Source organism: Mastigoproctus giganteus, chromosome 11, assembly GCF_048544385.1.
Source record: "Mastigoproctus giganteus isolate SK-2022 chromosome 11, ASM4854438v1, whole genome shotgun sequence".
NCBI lineage: Eukaryota > Metazoa > Arthropoda > Arachnida > Uropygi > Thelyphonidae > Mastigoproctus > Mastigoproctus giganteus.
In genome coordinates this window covers 102,568,871-102,586,608 of record NC_143585.1, presented here as the reverse complement: position 1 = coordinate 102,586,608, position 17,738 = coordinate 102,568,871, and the positions used below count along the sequence as shown (strand labels likewise).

The window sequence follows — 17,738 nt, the reverse complement described above, 5'->3', positions numbered from 1 at the left end:
TCATGTGCAAACAAAAGATTGAATATCACAAAAGATGATAAATTTGAGTGATTTAAGATTTTTAGGATACGCTTTTGAACTATTTATATATTTAAGTAGTTAATTTTATTTTATACTTTTATAAATAAATACCTGGGTATATTCTTTAGAATACTTAATTTTTTTTCAATAAATGACTAATTATATTAACAATTATTAATTTATTATACAGTCGATTCCGGTTATTTGGGACACACCAGGACTAGTGCATTTTGGCCCGATTAAGCGGCTGCCCCAATTATCCGAAGTTTCACGTAAATAGTTAAAAATACAATTTATCCTCCCCCCCCTTTACAATTAGTTCACTGTACAATCAAATCACGTTTACGACGAACTCACCACAGTAAAGTACCGTTCACTATACGATGTGTAGTAAGCGCCAGTCATTGTGATCACATTTGTGAATTGAATTTTAATTCTATTAAACAGCGATTCTAATTAGCGAAAATAGGAGGAATATTATCCACAATCTATAAAAGTAAAGATATATTAAGCATGAATTTACTCTTTATTACCTTACTAAAAAATTAAATGATACGTGAAAATCGGAAGAATATACGTGATAATCGGAATAATTAATACGTACTGTAATATGTACATACTAACTAGTTGACATTTCTGTTCACTGACATTTGTGGGTGGGGGTTAAAATTTAAAACAGTAAAAAGATAAGCAATCAATAACAAAGAACACGGCACACACAAATTGCAAGTAACACAACACGTGCAAGTGAGAACGGAGTAACAAGTTACGAAGCTTTAAAAATAGGAATGAAGAAAAGATTCTGAAAATTATTTTTTTTGTATGATTGAAGATTCCATGGAAGTGTAAACACATTTTACCATAATAACCCACAGAATTCCAGCTGTCGGTATTACTGCAAATTCAATAAGATCGAGTTTACTGTCCGTTTATGATAGATTGCACTAACAGAAAAGCCCAATAAACAGGTGACTGCTAATTGTTTTTATGGTTGTGACCGAATTACGTGGTACGGTCGGAGACAATCGTAGGGTAATCTCCAGTGCCGAGGTCTCCCGCCCCGATTAAACGGCATTTTTTCCCAAATAAGCGAAGTAAACCCTGGCTATTTTCTCGATTGGTTTTTGTTTTTTTTAAGATTTGCCCCATATAAACGGCTGCCCCGATTAACCGGTGGCCCAAATAACCAGAATTCACTGTATATTTATACAGTATTATTTCTCAATTGCTATATATAAATATATATTAATAAAACTAAAAAGGCATGATATAAAATTGTCATTTTAAAAAATCTCTATACACATCTAACATCAACGTGGCCTGAATGTACTATTGACACGCCTGATCTAGGGGATATATGTAGCTCTTTCAAAAAGTTTCTCAACAAGCACTGTGAGCACAAAGATGCATAATGTAAAGCTGTATGTTTATTTGTGTTGAAACTTTCAGTGTCTGGTCTGCTGATGAATAAATAAATAAAATTGTTGTTACTGTTAGCATTTTGTTTTAAATGTTGTTATCAATCAACTTTCAGAAATGTTTATGAAAAATACAAACCTTCCCATATCCATACAGTTTTATCCCTACTGCAAGTGGCAAGGTACTGGCCAGATGATGACCAAGCTACACCCTTTATTTCATTTTCATGACCTTCAAGAGTTGCAATACATTCAAACTGGCCACTTTTCTTGTCCCATATGCAGACTGTAGCATCAAAACTTGCTGATGCAAGGTAATTTCCACAAGGAGACCAAGCGATACTTCGTATAGTTCTCTGATGGCCTTCTGTCAAAATCGCTTTACAAACCCATCTATCACCTAAGAAAATAAGAAAATTTTTTTATATCTGTCAACTGAAATTGGTAGAATATTATTATGCAATAAGAAAGTGAAAGTGAATATATTCACTTTCTTTTTCACTTGCAAGAGATGAACAAAATCTTATGATTGTCTGCATAGGACAGGGGTCAGCAACCTTTTTTTGAGTGAAGAGCCATTTTTGATCTAATTAAAAAAAAAGAGAGAATCAGAAGAGCTGCACCTCCGCTCAAGCTGGAGGAGGTGGGAGTTTTTTAAGAAATGGAATAGAGTGGGAAGGTGTTTCATTAAAAAAAAATATATTTTGAAATATTATTTATTAATACTGAAAAAACATAAACATCCAATTAGGTACGAATTAATGTGACTTTTGCTGCTGAACGTCTTGGGTGAGTCTCTCAACATCAGGCGAGTATGCCGTAATTTATGCTGAGAGACTTGCATTGCTCAGACAGTTTCTCGATTTATTTTTAATATAGTTCATGGTCGAAAATATTTGCCCGCAGAAATATGTCGAACCAAACACTGAAGAAGTCCAAACGCAAATATTTTTAAATTTATATATGTGTCTGGTAAGCTACTCCACATATCGAACACAATTTGGTCTTGCTTTTTCAACTCGTCTATCGCCGTCCATTTGTATAGCATTGCAAGGGCAGCCTTTTGCCTCTACAAATCTTCAATTTCAGTTTTAAGGCATTTTAGTCTTGCACTCCACATGTCCTTGATTTTTAAGTCCTCTAACTCCATTTCATATTGTGCTTCATCTAGGCTAAAAGTCAGAGCCGCAGTTACGTGCTCAAAGAGCCTCATGTGGCTCGCGAGCCGCAGGCTGCCAACCCTTGGCATAGGAGATTACATGTATATCCTGTACAAGAGGAGAAAGCAGAGATAAGAGAATGAATTAACCAAATCAAAGGCTGAAGTCAGGTCTAAAAAGATAGGATTGAATCAAGTTCTCTGATTATCTGTTTTTGAAACAAGCATGGCTGTCTCCAACAAATTAGTAGCAATGAGTTTCCATTGCTACTAAATTAGTAACAATGGAAACTCCCCTTCCCTCCCACAGGATATGCAGAAAGTGTATAGATGGAGAAATTTTGTTTTGTGCAAAGAGGAAGAATAGCTCTTCAAAGTAGCTTTAAAATGGAAGAGGAAATGGCAATGCATCTAAAGTGCTTCAAAACAGATAGAGATAGATTGTTTAATCTTGGAAACTGCATGAAAATCGCAACTAAGCCAAAAAAAAAAGAAAGAAAGGGATCATGCAGGAATGAAGTTTAGATTAATGCATCCATTAATGATGGAAGTTAGGGCTTCAAGGATGTAAATGATTAAAAATTTCAATACAAAATTTGGAATGCAGCCTAGACTTAGACATAGTATTTGTTAGTGGAAGCTCGTAAATTAGGCCTTTTATTTCTTCACAAGAAAATGAACCACTCTAAACTTGGGGAAATGAGCTGTTTGATCAAATGGTCATAAGAAGGGCTTTTGAATCAACATAAACTTGGGGAAATGAGCTGTTTGATCAAATGGTCATAAGAAGGTATAGGGCTTTTGAATCAACATAAATTCTAACACCCCATATCATATTAATGGGGGGGGGATACTTTATTTTTTGAGAAAAAATAAAGTATCAACAGTTTGCCAAGTTTAATCTTAATTTTAGAAATGGGAAACTACTTAATTTTATTATTTTTTTCCTTCTTTTTTATTTACAAATAATTTCTGACAATGAAAAAAACACATGCCTTTTTAAAACCATCTCGGTTTATACTATGACAGCGGTGGGAGAGGGGAATATCCATAATTAGGGATGGCACCAATGTTTTTCTTAAAGCTGGATCTATGTATATACACTGTAGACCTGAAATAACACGAGTGATGGGATCCAAAATTTTGGACCCTGCATTTTATCAAATTTACATATTTGGATGTAAACTTACTGATGTTTGACTGTTAGAAACCACCAACCTAAAGGACATAACTACAAATAATGATTGTTACACATGAATGAGCAAAAATAGATAAAAAATTATGTAGTATTCATATACATTTCTTTTGGGTGCTAGAAATAAAGATTTCACTCAAATTTCTTGTAATTTTATTGCCAAGAACAAAACTGTCTGATATGAGTGCTTAATGGCGGCCACATAGTACTTGATTACACTGTGGTTTTTTAAAAGACAAATGAATCTAGAATTAACTACTTCATTGTCTCCTGTTTTTTCTTTCTTGCAATTTAATAACTGATTTCAAATGAATAATATGAATTCTATCTAAATTCTCTGATTTTGAAGTGCAGTTTCCGTGGCTGCTAAAGCCTCTGTTACTTTAGGGGATGGAGGTAGTGGTGTGTCATCTTCCTCTTCATCACTGCTGTCACAAAATGTGGTTCCAGTTTGGGCCTGGACTTAGACCGTTTGCTTCAGTCATCTGGTCACTTAAGCTTTCATCATCAATATTAATCCAGTCATAAATGTCATGACTGCGTAATCAGTTCCTGATAAGCTGCAATTGCCTTGTTGACATTCCCTTTAGTAAACACTTCAAACTCTTCCTCATCTTTTTCTTGTTCCTCTGAGTCAGATGCAGTTGCAAATGCTTCACACAAACCTCACTCCCAACACGTCTCAATTGTAGATGGCGATATGATTCCCCATACCTTCTCTGCCATGTCAAAAACATTAGCCAGTGTGAGCTTATTCAGACATGCTGTTATGGACACTTCCTCATCAATTATTCATTTGATTAAAGTTTTCCTATAATGCACCTCGAGGTCGTATTCTTTGGCAAAAAAGCTCACCTTTATTTTACCGTCACGGCTTATGAAGTTTTCTGTAGGAGGGCGGGCAAGACAGTTGTCCAGCAGCAAAAGTTCCATAACTTTCTTTCTTAAATGATCACCCACAGATGGCACAAAAAGTTCATATGAAACCAATCCTCGAAAATCTCTACTGTCATTCAGGCATTTCTTACTGTGGCGATACGAAAATGCTAACACCTGCATGTGTTTGTAGTGGAAACACCTTGGAGCCCTTTATTGCAACCTGCTGAATTCGATGCCTCTTTTTCTCTCTTCTGGCACCTCCGTAGCCAGGCGGGCACAAGCAGTAGTGCGTAGCACACGCTTCTTAATTAGATGGGGGTTCGATCCCGTGGCCACCAAATATGGAGGATGCAGAAAGGTCAGGGAATGATCACCGCATATCCCCGGAGCAATATGGCATTAGTTGCTAATGCTCCTAAAAACCAAATAACAAACAAACAGCCTCTTTTTCTATCGGCTGAGCCAGCCCTTGCTCGCTTTGAATTCTTTCTCGTATACTTGTACTTCATGCTAGTTGTCTAAATCTTTCTTCAGTTTTTCAGCTTGACTCTTGATCGTTCAAGAGTCAAGATCAAGCACTCATATCAGACAGTTTTGTTCTTAGCAATAAAATTACAAGAAATTTGAGTGAAATCTTTATTTCTAGCACCCAAAAGAATTGTATATGAATACTACATAATTTTTTATCTATTTTTGCTCATTCATGTGTAACAATCATTTCACCAGATATAGGTGCTCCTTCTGCACGAACCATGTGAACATAACCTTATCCAGTGGGTAGTTGCTTGCCATCTTAAGCTGCTTTTGCTGAAGACCTTCACTAGCATCAACATTACTGTTACTTGCCATAGGTTAGCTTCATCTTTTATCCATCTCCCAAGAGTGGATTCCCCACACAAATGTGTCCAGATACGTCCACTTGTGTCTTTCCCCATTTTAGTAAGTCCGATGCAACTAGCTTTTCTTGAACTGACCATGCTTTTCTTTTTTCTTTTGAAAACTTTCCATGGACAATTTCTTTATTAAAAAGGAAAGAAAAGAAAATAAAAATTTGAGAACACACACTAATGTTATGTAGCATAAACTTATGTCCAATTTCCAAATAGCACATGTAAACTTTACTACCGTTGCATCTTTCCAGGACAGCTCTGAATTTGCCTTCTGAAGCCATAGTTCAATCGATAAAGTAAAATAAAGACAAAAATAAATAAATAAAGAGAATTATTATTTGACCCCTTTGTAAATTAGCCATGGGTGCCATCAACCTGAGCTGTATTTGTCTAATACAAAGGCAAATGAAGCATTAAGACGACTGAAACAACAAAAGAAATTAAAAGTGGTATTCATCATCATCAGCCCTTTTCAATCCACTGCAGGATGAAGGCCTCTCCAGCAACTTTCCAGTTCCTTCTGTTTTGAGCACTGGCCATCCATTTACTACCCAAAAACGGAGATGGATAGATGAATTTCATCTATCCATCTCCGCCTTTGTCTTCCAGGTTTTCTTCTAGCTCCTCTTGGGTACCATTCTGTTATTTTCTTAGTCCATCTGTCATCATGTCTTCGAGCTATGTGTCTTGCCCAAGACCATTTTAGTTCTTTAGTTTTGATAAGAATGTCCTTTACTTGAGTTTGCTGCCTAATCGATGTGTTTCTCTTCTTATCTAACAGTCTGATTCCCAATATAATTCGTTCCATTCTTCGCTGTGTAGTTCTCAGCTTCTCTTCCATTCTTTTGGTGAGTGCCCAAGTTTCGCTTCCATAAGTCATGGTGGGGAGTATACATTGATTCATTATTTTACATTTCAGACAAACTGGGATATTGCTCTTCAGTATGTGACTATATTTCCTGAATGCTATCCATCAAAAATTTATTCTTCTCTTGACTTCCAGCCATTTATCATTATTACAGCTAATAACTTGTCCCAGATAAGTATATGGCTCCACCTTTTCAATTACTGCTCCTTCAATCATTATTTCCCTTTCCGTGGCATACTTGTTCATCATTACTTTTGTTTTAGCCATATTCATCTTTAGTCCAAAATCCTTACTAACTGTACATAACTGATTAAGATTTTCCTCTAATTCTTTGGGATCGTGGCTTATGACCACAATGTCATCTGCAAATCGTAAATGGTTTAGGTACTCTCCGTTCACATTGACTCCTTTCTGCGACCAGTCTAATCTTCTGAAAGCTTCCTCAAGGGCAGCAGTAAACAGCTTCGGAGATATTGTGTCTCCTTGTTGAACTCCTTTCTCGATTTTAAATTTGCTACTGTCTTTGTCTAGTCTAATAAAGGAGGTAGCATTCTCATATATTTTTTTCAAAATCATAATATATGGGGTATCTATGCCTTGTCTTTCCAGTGCCCGAAACATTGCCTTATGCTGTATGGAGTCAAATGCCTTTTCATAATCCACAAATGCCAGGCATAATGGTGTTTTATATTCATTTGCTTTCTCCATTAGCTGTGATATTACGTGAAGGTGATCCATAGTTGAGAATCCTGTCCTAAAGCCAGCTTGCTCTTTCGGTTGATTCTCATCAAGTATTCTTTCTAATCTGTTAATAATGACTCTTGTGAACAACTTGTTGATATGGGATAACAAGCTAATTGGTCTATAATTTCCAATTTCTGATTTATCTCCTTTCTTATGCAGCAAAACTATGATTGCATTATTCCACTGCTTAGGCGTCACAGCTTTTCTAATACACTTTGTGAAGAGCCTTGCCAGTTTTTGTGTTATGTCTCTTCCTCCCAATTTTAACAACTCTAAAGTGGTATTATAAAGTTTTATTTGTAGGATATCATATTTACATATAGCAATTGTGCTAATCACTCCATGAGGCCAGTAAAAAATCAGCAACTATAAATGTTCACCGAACCGGCAAATGCACTGGAATAAATTGTGAATTGATCAAATTTGAAGCATGTGAAAAAGAGGGGGATGACGGAATTGGTGTCTTACCATTGACCGTAGTATGTCAAGCCACGTTATATCAGGTCTACACTGTATACAGATAAACAGATTCAACACGAAAACTGATGGATGTTACCCTCATACTAAATACAAGGCTTACAAAAGAGTACCTAGTAGACATTTGTCTCTAAGGAGAATGATTACATAACCAAGCAGTTATCAAAATGCTGGCAAGCATTCTGATAACTGCTTGCCAGTTATCAGCATATTTTGATAACTTCATTATGATGTTGCCAGCCCCACTGAGAGAATGCACTAGGGATTCCATAAGTCAAAATTACATCATACTAAAGCATGAAGTAATTAAACAGGATATGCAACCTCTCTTCTTCTCCTGAGTCATGTGCCTGACGAAAGATGTTTTGTCACCATTCAGTGAAGAAGCCAATATTCATCTGCATAGAAATAATGCCTTAGCATTGTTTATGTAGGAAATTATATTTTTACATCATACAGAGAAACACATGTCACTGTGCTCATAAATCTAGGTGCCTCCGTAGCCAGGTGGGCAGGAGCAGCAGCAGTGCGTAGCACATGCTTCCTGATTAGACCAGGGTTCGAGCCCGTGACCACCAAATACGGAGGATGTGGAAAGGTCAGGGAATGACCACCATATAACCTCTGAGCAATATGGCCTCAGTTGCTAATGCTCCTAAAAATCAAATAACAAATAAATAACAGCTCATAAATCTAAGATTGTACAGGACCTCAGCTTATGAGCACTGTGTGGAGTTCAAGGATGAGTTTTGTCAAAACTTTTTGAAATTTGTAAAAATGAAACTATCATTTTTATTACTTTAAGTTTTCATAAAAGTTTTCAAAAAAACCATTCATTTTTGATTTAGTACTATCCTCCACATCTATTTATGTATCATTTGATTCGATTTCATCAATTTCTGCATCTGAATTCCAAAGAATTTTGGCTTTTTCAATTATTATTGTTTGTTTATTTGGTTTTTTTAGGAGCATTAGCAACTAAGGCCATACTGCTCCGGGATATGCGGTGGTCATTCCCTGCCCTTTTCGCATCCTCCGTATTTGGTGGTGACGGGCTCGAACCCTGGTCTAATCAAGAAGCGTGTGCTACGCACTGCTGCTCCTTCCCACCTGGTTATGGAGGCGCCAGCTTTTTCAATCCAAATTTCTTTGGACTTGCAGATCCAAACACCACAGAAAATTTTTCATGGCTATAGTGTAGATGGATGATCTGTCTGGAGAGGAGAGGAGAAAAGAGATGTGACGTGGAGAGGTTAGCCACACAACGGAGTCTGAACAAGGCTGGGCCATATATCAAAAGGATGATAATTATAACCTGCAAAAAAAAAAAAAAAAAAAAACACACCCAGCTCACTGACATCACATTTATTAGCTTTTAAATTTTTTTAATATGTATTAGTAAAATACCTTCAGATTCCTTCATCTAATCAGATTTACATACCTATGAACCTCTTCAACTGGGCAGAGAAGAATATTAAAGGACTAAGGTAAAGAAAGCCCACACGAGAAGCATGCAAAAGTTCGATGAAATTTACCTGTAAAAGTACTTTGCAGTAATGGCATTTGTATTACTGCTTGCGCGGTAAACAGATGGTGGGTGTTATCGGTCTGGAGTAGAAGTTGAATCCCATGGGAGCTCGAAACCCTCCCAAAATGGAGGGGGGGTAACCTGACCTTTTTTTCTTTGCGATCACTAATTGAATTAACTAACTGAATCACGAACAGAGACATATTGGAAGTTCTGGCATTGTAAAAAATGTTTGCAACATAGTTTCACCGGTAAACTTTTTCAAAGTTTGCCATGCTTCTCGTGTGGGCTTCCTTTACCTTTGCCTTTTTTTTCTTAATAAACAATTTATCCACTAGTCCACCAGTGATTCTAAAGAAAAAAGGTTAGGTTACTCCCTCCACTTCGGTTTCAATCTCCCATGGGATTCAATTTCTACTCCTGACTGATAACACCCACTGTATATTTACTGAGAAAGCAACAATACAAATGCTGTTATGGCAAAGAACTTTTACTGGTAAATTTATCAAACTTTTGCGTGCTTCTCATGTGGGCTTTCTTTATCTTCACCTATTAAAGGAATAGGTTTCTATTTTGTCACAAATTAAGGGTACTGTATAATAAAATGCATTAGCATTTAATCTGTGTAATAATTTGAAAATACCAGTTATTTGTCAAAATATTCAAAAACTTGCCTTCCTTTCCCCACAATCTAATTGTTTTATCTCCTCCACAGCTTGCTAACTGTGTTCCTTGGCAGTTCCATGCAACACACCATACACGATCAGTATGACCACGTAGTTCAGCAATGCTTACCAATTTCATAATGAGGTAACTAAAATAGCAGAATAGTAAAGAAAAAGTAATTAATTACAAATTAATGAAATAATACAATAATAAGTAGAGTCAACAATTCAAGTCTCAGTAATCTGAGATCATCCACACCAAAAAAAAAAAAAAAAAACATACCTGAAGTAACTGCTTGCATATGGATAGTTATCAAAAACAATTCATATATCAAGTTTCTTTTTCATTAAAAACTGTTCAAACCCTGGTTGGCAAAATTTAACTTTTTTTTTTTTAATTATGTTTTTTCAATAATCACAGGTTTTTATTTTATTTCATTGGTTTAAAGCTTATACTTGTTGCAAGCCTTCAGATCCCATTATCCAATCATATTTAAAAAATATGGTTGGTTACCTTAGTGTTGTCTGGCTCAACAGCATCAAGAGCCACAGCATGCCAAATACAATTAAAAAAGAAAAGTATTTTATGACAAGAGGCAATTCTGCTTCTGCAGCTAATAGTATAACTTACAATTTCAGATAGTACTAATAAAAATAAATGCTCAAGGCATAATATACTACGAACTTGTTAATTTACCATAGAACTTTAAGTGTAAATACAATCCTTCATAGTAGTAAACTACAGTAGTAGTGTGAACGGCATCGATTTAATTGTATTGCATATTGTGACTGCCCTCATAAGTTACCATGTATTGCACTACCTTAAAGAAATAATGCTTCACCAATGGAGAAGACTTGTTACTTATTCTTAGTGGATACCACCGCCCAGATGGCACCGTTTCAAGGCTTGTTGGCCTATCCACCCACTATAATAAGTAACAATAGTCTTTTCCATTGGTGACGCGTTACTTATTCCAGGTAGTGCAATATATGGTAACTTGTTGTGAAGGCAGTCACAATATGAGATACAATTAAATTGATGCCATTCACACTACTATGAACAAAGGATTGCGTATTTACACTGAGAGTTCTATGGTAAATTTCAGATAGTGTACAACAGATTTTTCAAGAAAACTCTGGTTTAAAGATCCAAAGCAAAAATAACTATTACAGCCTGCTTCTACAAAGGTGACATGCACTCTGGAAGAAAGCTTGGAAGAATTTGGTGGTGTTTTAATTAACTATTTTCATCAAAACTGAATGCAGAAACATACCACTGGTACTCCTTGAGAGTTAAACAATGCTGGATTCTTGAATGTTGAATATTTCATTAAGCAGAATGCCCAATGGACAAGATGTAAAAAAATAAAACCCCTCCAACTTTCTTTAAACAAAATGTCTACACACACACACACACACACACACACACACACACACACACACACACACACACACACACACACACACACACACACACACACACACACACTGTATGACAAGAACAAAGATGGAAAATAAAGGGTTTTCCACTTGAATTACTTGGATTTTTCTAAAGTGCAAACTGGCGAGTAAACATGCACATCTATGTACAAAATACACATAGCTTGTCTACTACCCCCATAGGAATTGGCATATATGATCATTACAGTCAGTCAACATTCCCAAGCTTAGTGTGTGGGGGGGTGCCATTCCTCCTGCTCTTTTTTACTTGGCATATGGGAAATAAATTTCCCATCTTGAGAATATTCTTGCAATACTTCAAACTCTTTTCTTTAGACATATAGTAATTTGGAAAGTAATAGTCATAGTACAGGATACCATCAGCTCTTATAACATTATAATTCTTACAATACAGTAAAACCTGGAACTTACTGCAGGACTATAGAACCATGGAAAAATAATGGAAAATTAGGCGAGTTGTATGAAAAATGCTACAACTAATCCAGTAATTTTTTGGAAAATTCCTGTAGAAAGTACTATCATAAGCAACTACAGGATTGTGTTAGGGAAAGAAAGGGTAAAAAAGTCTTCCAATTTGTATATTAATACTAAATACAGTTCATAAATTTGATGAATTTGAATTACTTAAATAAAGGATAGTGACATAACAGGGATATCAGAAACATAGTGCCATTCTAATATGCAGGATGAAGAATTTGAACATGGTAGAAGGGAAAGAAGGGATATGCTCCTGATCAAAAAGAAAAGATTCTTTAGGCCCTTCTGGCATACTTGGAGAAGTGATCTATGGATCATCATCTGTCATCGTTCCACAGGTCAACGTATGAAGCCTCACCACCATGCCCTGTCTGTGTACTTCTCTCCATCATTGATTTCACTGTAGTTTCCTCCTCTCTTAATGACATTGGTCTTTATCATGCCTTGTCAACTCATTCTTGGTCTCCTCCTTGGTCTTTTGTCCCTTAATTGTAAATCAAACATTCTTCTTGGCAAATGCCTCTTGTTCATCCTCTTTACATGTCCGAACCATTTCAAACGGGACCTTTCAATCCTGTCCTGGAGTTTTTCAACCTGAATTCCCTCCCTAATCACATCATTCCTGATTTTTTCGTGTCTTGTCTTTCCGGCTATGCTCCTCACAAATCACACCTAACCAAATAGCATATGCAAATCACTATACTCTCTAGTCTTCATGCAAAAGTCAAACAAGATAAAAATTTAACAAAAGATAAGCAGAATTTAAAGATTTTGTTAATATAAAAAAGCAGTAGAAAACTAAAAAAAAAAATTTGATTTTTATAGATACTTGGTCATTACTAAAGATTCATTTGGCAAAAAAATTTAAGTAAGGAGCCACTAGTTAGTGGTCATTATAATGTTTCAGTATGGAAATTGCCCAGTGAAATAAGAGTTATGAATGGTAAAGGGTAGAATTTTCTTAAAGTGATTATACTGACCTTGGCAATAACTTGAGTTCAATTTTATGGGAGCAGCTGAAATTCCTAAGGGAAATACTTCCTAAACAGGAAATGTTTTAGAAAGTAATTCTATTATTATATGCAATTTCTCACAGTCTTAAAAAGACATGCACAAGGCAGAAACTAAAATGGATTGACAAACAAAATTTGATGAAATTGGTGGCAGAAAACAAAGCTGCTTGGGACTATGAAATATCAAGAGACCCAGGTCAATATGGAATGTACTGGGTCATCAAGAAAAGAAGCAACAGTTTCATATAACTGTATTTTTGATGTATTCAGCTAGCAGTGCCAAGTTCAGCGTATCAGCACAAACAAATGATGCAAGAAAGTAAGCTTATACAGAATCAGCCAAAAAAAACTTCCCACATCACCTGTTCATCCCCTCTAGTAATTTGCCTAATTCTTCCTTAAATTCATTCAAAAATACCCACTTCTACAACACCAGATGGAAGTTTGTTCTAATAATCAACCACCCTCTGGCAAAAGCAAAATTTCCACACACCTATCTTGCCACCCATCCTTCCTCAATTTAAGTTTATGCTCCCTCAAGAATGCCACCAGTTATCAGGTTATAGCTAATTCAATCCATTCAGAGCATTAAACACCTCAATCAGAGCTCCTCATAGGTGACTATTTTCCAGATGCTATAATTTGAGAATTGAAGTCTTCCTTGATAAAAGCACCCTTTCCAACCACATCCTTCTTAAAATGAGGCATTCAGATCTGTATGGAATACTCAAGCTGTGGCCTTACCTAATTATAGACTTGTTAGTTTAAATTCTGTGCCAGGAAAAATAATGGAATCATGATTCCATTATTTTTCCTAACAAAGAAGTTAAAATTATTAATGAAATAATGCAAGACCATCATGATGGGAGTGGAGTCATAAGGCAATCTGGGCACAGGTTTGCTAAAGGGAGATTATGCCTCACAAATCTAATTTGCACAGGTTGTCACATAGGAAGTGAATGCAGAGGATAATTCTGACATTATGATGTACCACATGTACAACTTTTGTGTGAATTGGAGCAATCTGGCATTAGGGACAAGTTACTGTTATAGACAAAGAGTGGTGTCTGTAATGCCTGTTGTATGCACTTAACTCTTCAGTGGTCACATGACCTTCGGTGACACAATTAGTTGCATGGATGACCATTGTCATCCAGACTAATCCATTTTAAAAACATTTTTATATTTGCAATTTCTTTTTTCTTTATAATGTCATGATAGGTGTTTTTAGTAATGTATTCAGAGACGTGATATGGGGCATTTAAGTTTCTATAACCAAAAGTGCTGTCTTAAATAACTGAGTTGCCTAATGCACAACACTGACAGAAAATATTTTATTTTAGCATTTGACTTATATTGAACCAGTGAATAAAGATGTTGGTTTCCAGTTAATACCTATTAGGCTGTACATTTTGAAGAAATGTTTCTCTTTAAAAATAGTGTTTAAGTTGTTATTTCAGTGGCATAGTGTGTGGGTAAATTGACATGGAAAACTAAAAATCTAAGCACTTCATCTTGAGTAGAGTTAAATCTGTCTTAATTTTTTGAAGGACTACAAATGATTCTCAGACATTTCATGGTACTTTCTGGACAATTCTTCAGTGAATGAATTGCTGTTCTTATTATACTTAAACTTCATGCATTCACTATAATAAAAACAGCAATTCAATCAGTGAAGTTGTACAAGAGCTCTGAAACATCTGAAAATTACCTATATTCCATATATAAATCAAAGGCAGATTTCACTCTATACAGGTTGAGTGCTCAGATTTTCACAATTCTCCAAAATAATAACTGCACCACATTTTATTACAGTAAAAACTTGGAAACTGTATTTATATGTCAAACAGGAAACTTAGGAAGTTGCGGATTTTATTTCAAGTGCTATATTATGAAATACTATTATTATTATTAACTATAGACCACGTTCAGAACAATAAAAACACGGAAAAAATATAACCACTTAATGATATGGAGAATCTTTCAGTTGAATTTTATTCATCAAAAGGATATGGCAATTCTCTGATTCAGCTGATTGTTTTAACAGTTTACATATTCATTTCAACCAGTGCAGAAAATCTGCTAAAACTATTTGGAATGTCATCTGGTTGTAATGGAATCATGATCACTACATCTAGTAGTGTGAGCTTCAAGAACATTGTCTCCATCTTTGGATTTATTTAGTTCCGGGGGTGTCAAAAACCATCATGGGGTCCCTAGGACAAACAGCCTCGCAGGCATGCATGTCTTTCACCTCTAATTTCTCTTTTCTGTAACTCGTGGCTGTAGGTTTGAGCCCAGGGTAGCTGTTTCTCCCTCAATGCTCCTTCTCCAATACCTCTGCCCACTCAACGTCTCTAATTATTTCATAATTCATGAATTAATTAATCCCACTCTAATAGTTAAGTTTCAACCCAGAACTTCATATACACTAATTCCTCTACAGTGCTACATCTCTTTACATATAAATAAAATAACTGCATGATTGATTACACACAGTAAACAGGGACACTGTATTCTAATCAAAACTTAAGCCAAAATGATAATAAGATCAGTATAAAATAACTGCATACTTACATAGTGAACAAGAATGCCACATTGTGAAATCGAAACTGGAATCAACGAGACTGGTTTTATGGTTGATTATTATCATCCACATGACCTACTACTACTAACCCACAGCTGAAACTATGAATTTGGGTTAGAAAGGTACTGAGAACTCCATCCCTAAAGATGCAAGTACTAAACATGGGCAACAGAGTTTTAAATATGGTGGATGACCATTGTCATCTATTTAAAACTAGGGTTAAGTTTAAGTGTAAGCAACAAGAAACAAGTTTTTGCATTGAAAATATAACAATAATAAAAAATTACCTACAATAGACAAACTCAGATGTACAGTCTCCACAAAAGATGCAAAAAGTACAGAATATACTTTTTGCAAATCATTTTCAAGCACTCTCTCAGTTTGGATCTCTTTTCCCTAATTTACTTAACTGAAAAATATTGGAAACATTAATACATACATGGTGTAAGTTTTACAAAGGCTCTAAACAATTAATACAAGTTTACAAATAAGTCCTCAGAGCAACTGAATATGCCCCCAATATGTTATAGATAGTCCTTAGTGGGGTAGCCTGTATCTACATGTTGCCAAGTTGTACCATTTTCAAAATTCAATGGGTAATTTTTAATCCTGTGCATATGCTTCACACATTAACGATGATTTTACTGTTTAGAGTGATGCTCCCCCGTTCTCTGATTCTGTTGGAAAATTAGTTGTAAGCATTTTCATTCTTATAACTAAAATTATATGAACAGTTAAATGGTGTTAGTGGCCACTGATTTATATTTATTGTTAATGGGTTAATTATCATTGTCATAGAATGACAGTGAATGTTGTCACCTCTTCAAGTTAGGGATTTGGTTATTTCTTAACCAAATCCCTAACTTCAAGTTAGGGATTTGGTTATTCACAGAATGGTAGAGAAAAAATACAATATCCATTCTGTTTTGAAGTGAATGTGATATTAACCCCAGGGGCTCACACCTGGTGAGTATGGGCTTGCACACCCAGGGTCCTGAGCTGGATATTATTCTTCTCTTTCTTTGATGATTCCCTTCTACTTCTCTCTCTCTCTCTCTCTCTCAGGGTAACTGGGGAATTTTTTTTTTTTTTTTTTTTTTTGGCTGGCGCAGCATAAGCCTCAGGCTTCCTTGCACCATATAGCTAATAATAATAATAATATTATTATACATTTTTTTTAATGTATGTATGATATTGCTAACGTCCTGGACTGGAAATTATAAATCTAGCAAAGTCAACAATTATCACAAAAAAGGCATCGTAGTAACTTTCTTCCTAATAAACAGCATGCATCTATCAAATTTATTTATTTTGTACTTACAAATTAACCTAAAAAAGGTTATTAGCTATATGGTGCAAGGACGCCTGAAGCTTAAGCTGCACAACGAAAAAAAAATTCCCAAATTACCCTGAGAGTCAAAAGTAGAAGGTAATCACCAAGAGAAGAATGATGATATCTAGCTCATGCCTGGGTCTGCCAAGCCCATACCAGATGTGAGCCCCTGGGGTATAGCTTTTGAAGTAGCAACTCAAGCAACCTCAAATTATAAAGCACAACAAAAAAGAAAGTACTTTTCACAACTTACACTTAATTGTGTTAGGCGGTAATTACAAGAAACTACTTTTACTACTCACCACACAAATCTTCAACTCGAACTTACCAATTTCAAGAATAAACAACCGCATGTGAAAAAATGAAACGTGATAACTAAGGTCAATACATAACCAAGGTGGCACAATTACCCAATTTTTTTTCAAATAAATTAACGTACGTGATTACGTTTTAGATAAAATTATCAAACAGTTTACGAGCCTGAATTGTAGTAATTTATTTTTGTTGCCAGGATTCGAAGCGACCACCCTAGTCACAAGGGTTGCATCATTGGAGAAAGGTACAGAATAAAGGATCTTATTGGCTCATTATAAAAGTAACCAGAAAAACAAAATTGCAACTAAGATTTAAAATCTTTATGAAACCATACATACACTATACAGAAAACGTCGTTTTAATGAACTAATAAATAAGCGAAAGGGGCTTTCATTATTGCCGAATTTCTTAAATCAAAAAAAAAAAAAAAAAAAAATTTTTGAGACCATTTATGCCCCATATAACTCAAAATTTACACAGTTACTCTTTATTATGTATGTATTAAAAACACTGAAGTAAAGTTAAACAATATATATATATATATATATATATATGCTTTTAATCTCCTTAACCTTACGTTGATACATAGTATATAATCAATATAATATAATGTCCGTTACTATACACAAGAGTGATACAAAACAAAAAACCATTATTAGCATTAGCATTAGTTGAGGCATATAATACAAGAAAGAAAGCTTATACAGC

General features: G+C 35.3%; 1 protein-coding gene across 2 annotated transcripts in view; it reads right to left on the bottom strand.

Annotated features, from left to right (window-relative positions):
• The window catches only part of Ciao1 (cytosolic iron-sulfur assembly component 1), a 66,512-nt gene extending 49,267 nt beyond the window's left edge, over window positions 1-17,245 (bottom strand). The window contains exons 1-3 of one of the 2 annotated variants that reach the window (XM_090385353.1): window positions 17,044-17,245; window positions 9,854-9,993; window positions 1,579-1,839 (exon numbers count right to left, since the gene is read on the bottom strand). In XM_090385353.1, the coding sequence (XP_090241479.1) occupies window positions 1,579-1,839; window positions 9,854-9,983 (391 nt within the window). In that variant the 5' untranslated portion in view covers window positions 9,984-9,993; window positions 17,044-17,245. Of the gene's footprint in view, window positions 1-1,578; window positions 1,840-9,853; window positions 9,994-15,372; window positions 15,502-17,043 lie in introns of those variants that run through there. The other variant, XM_090385354.1, reaches the window with a different exon arrangement.
• Window positions 17,246-17,738: the final 493 nt, after the last annotated feature.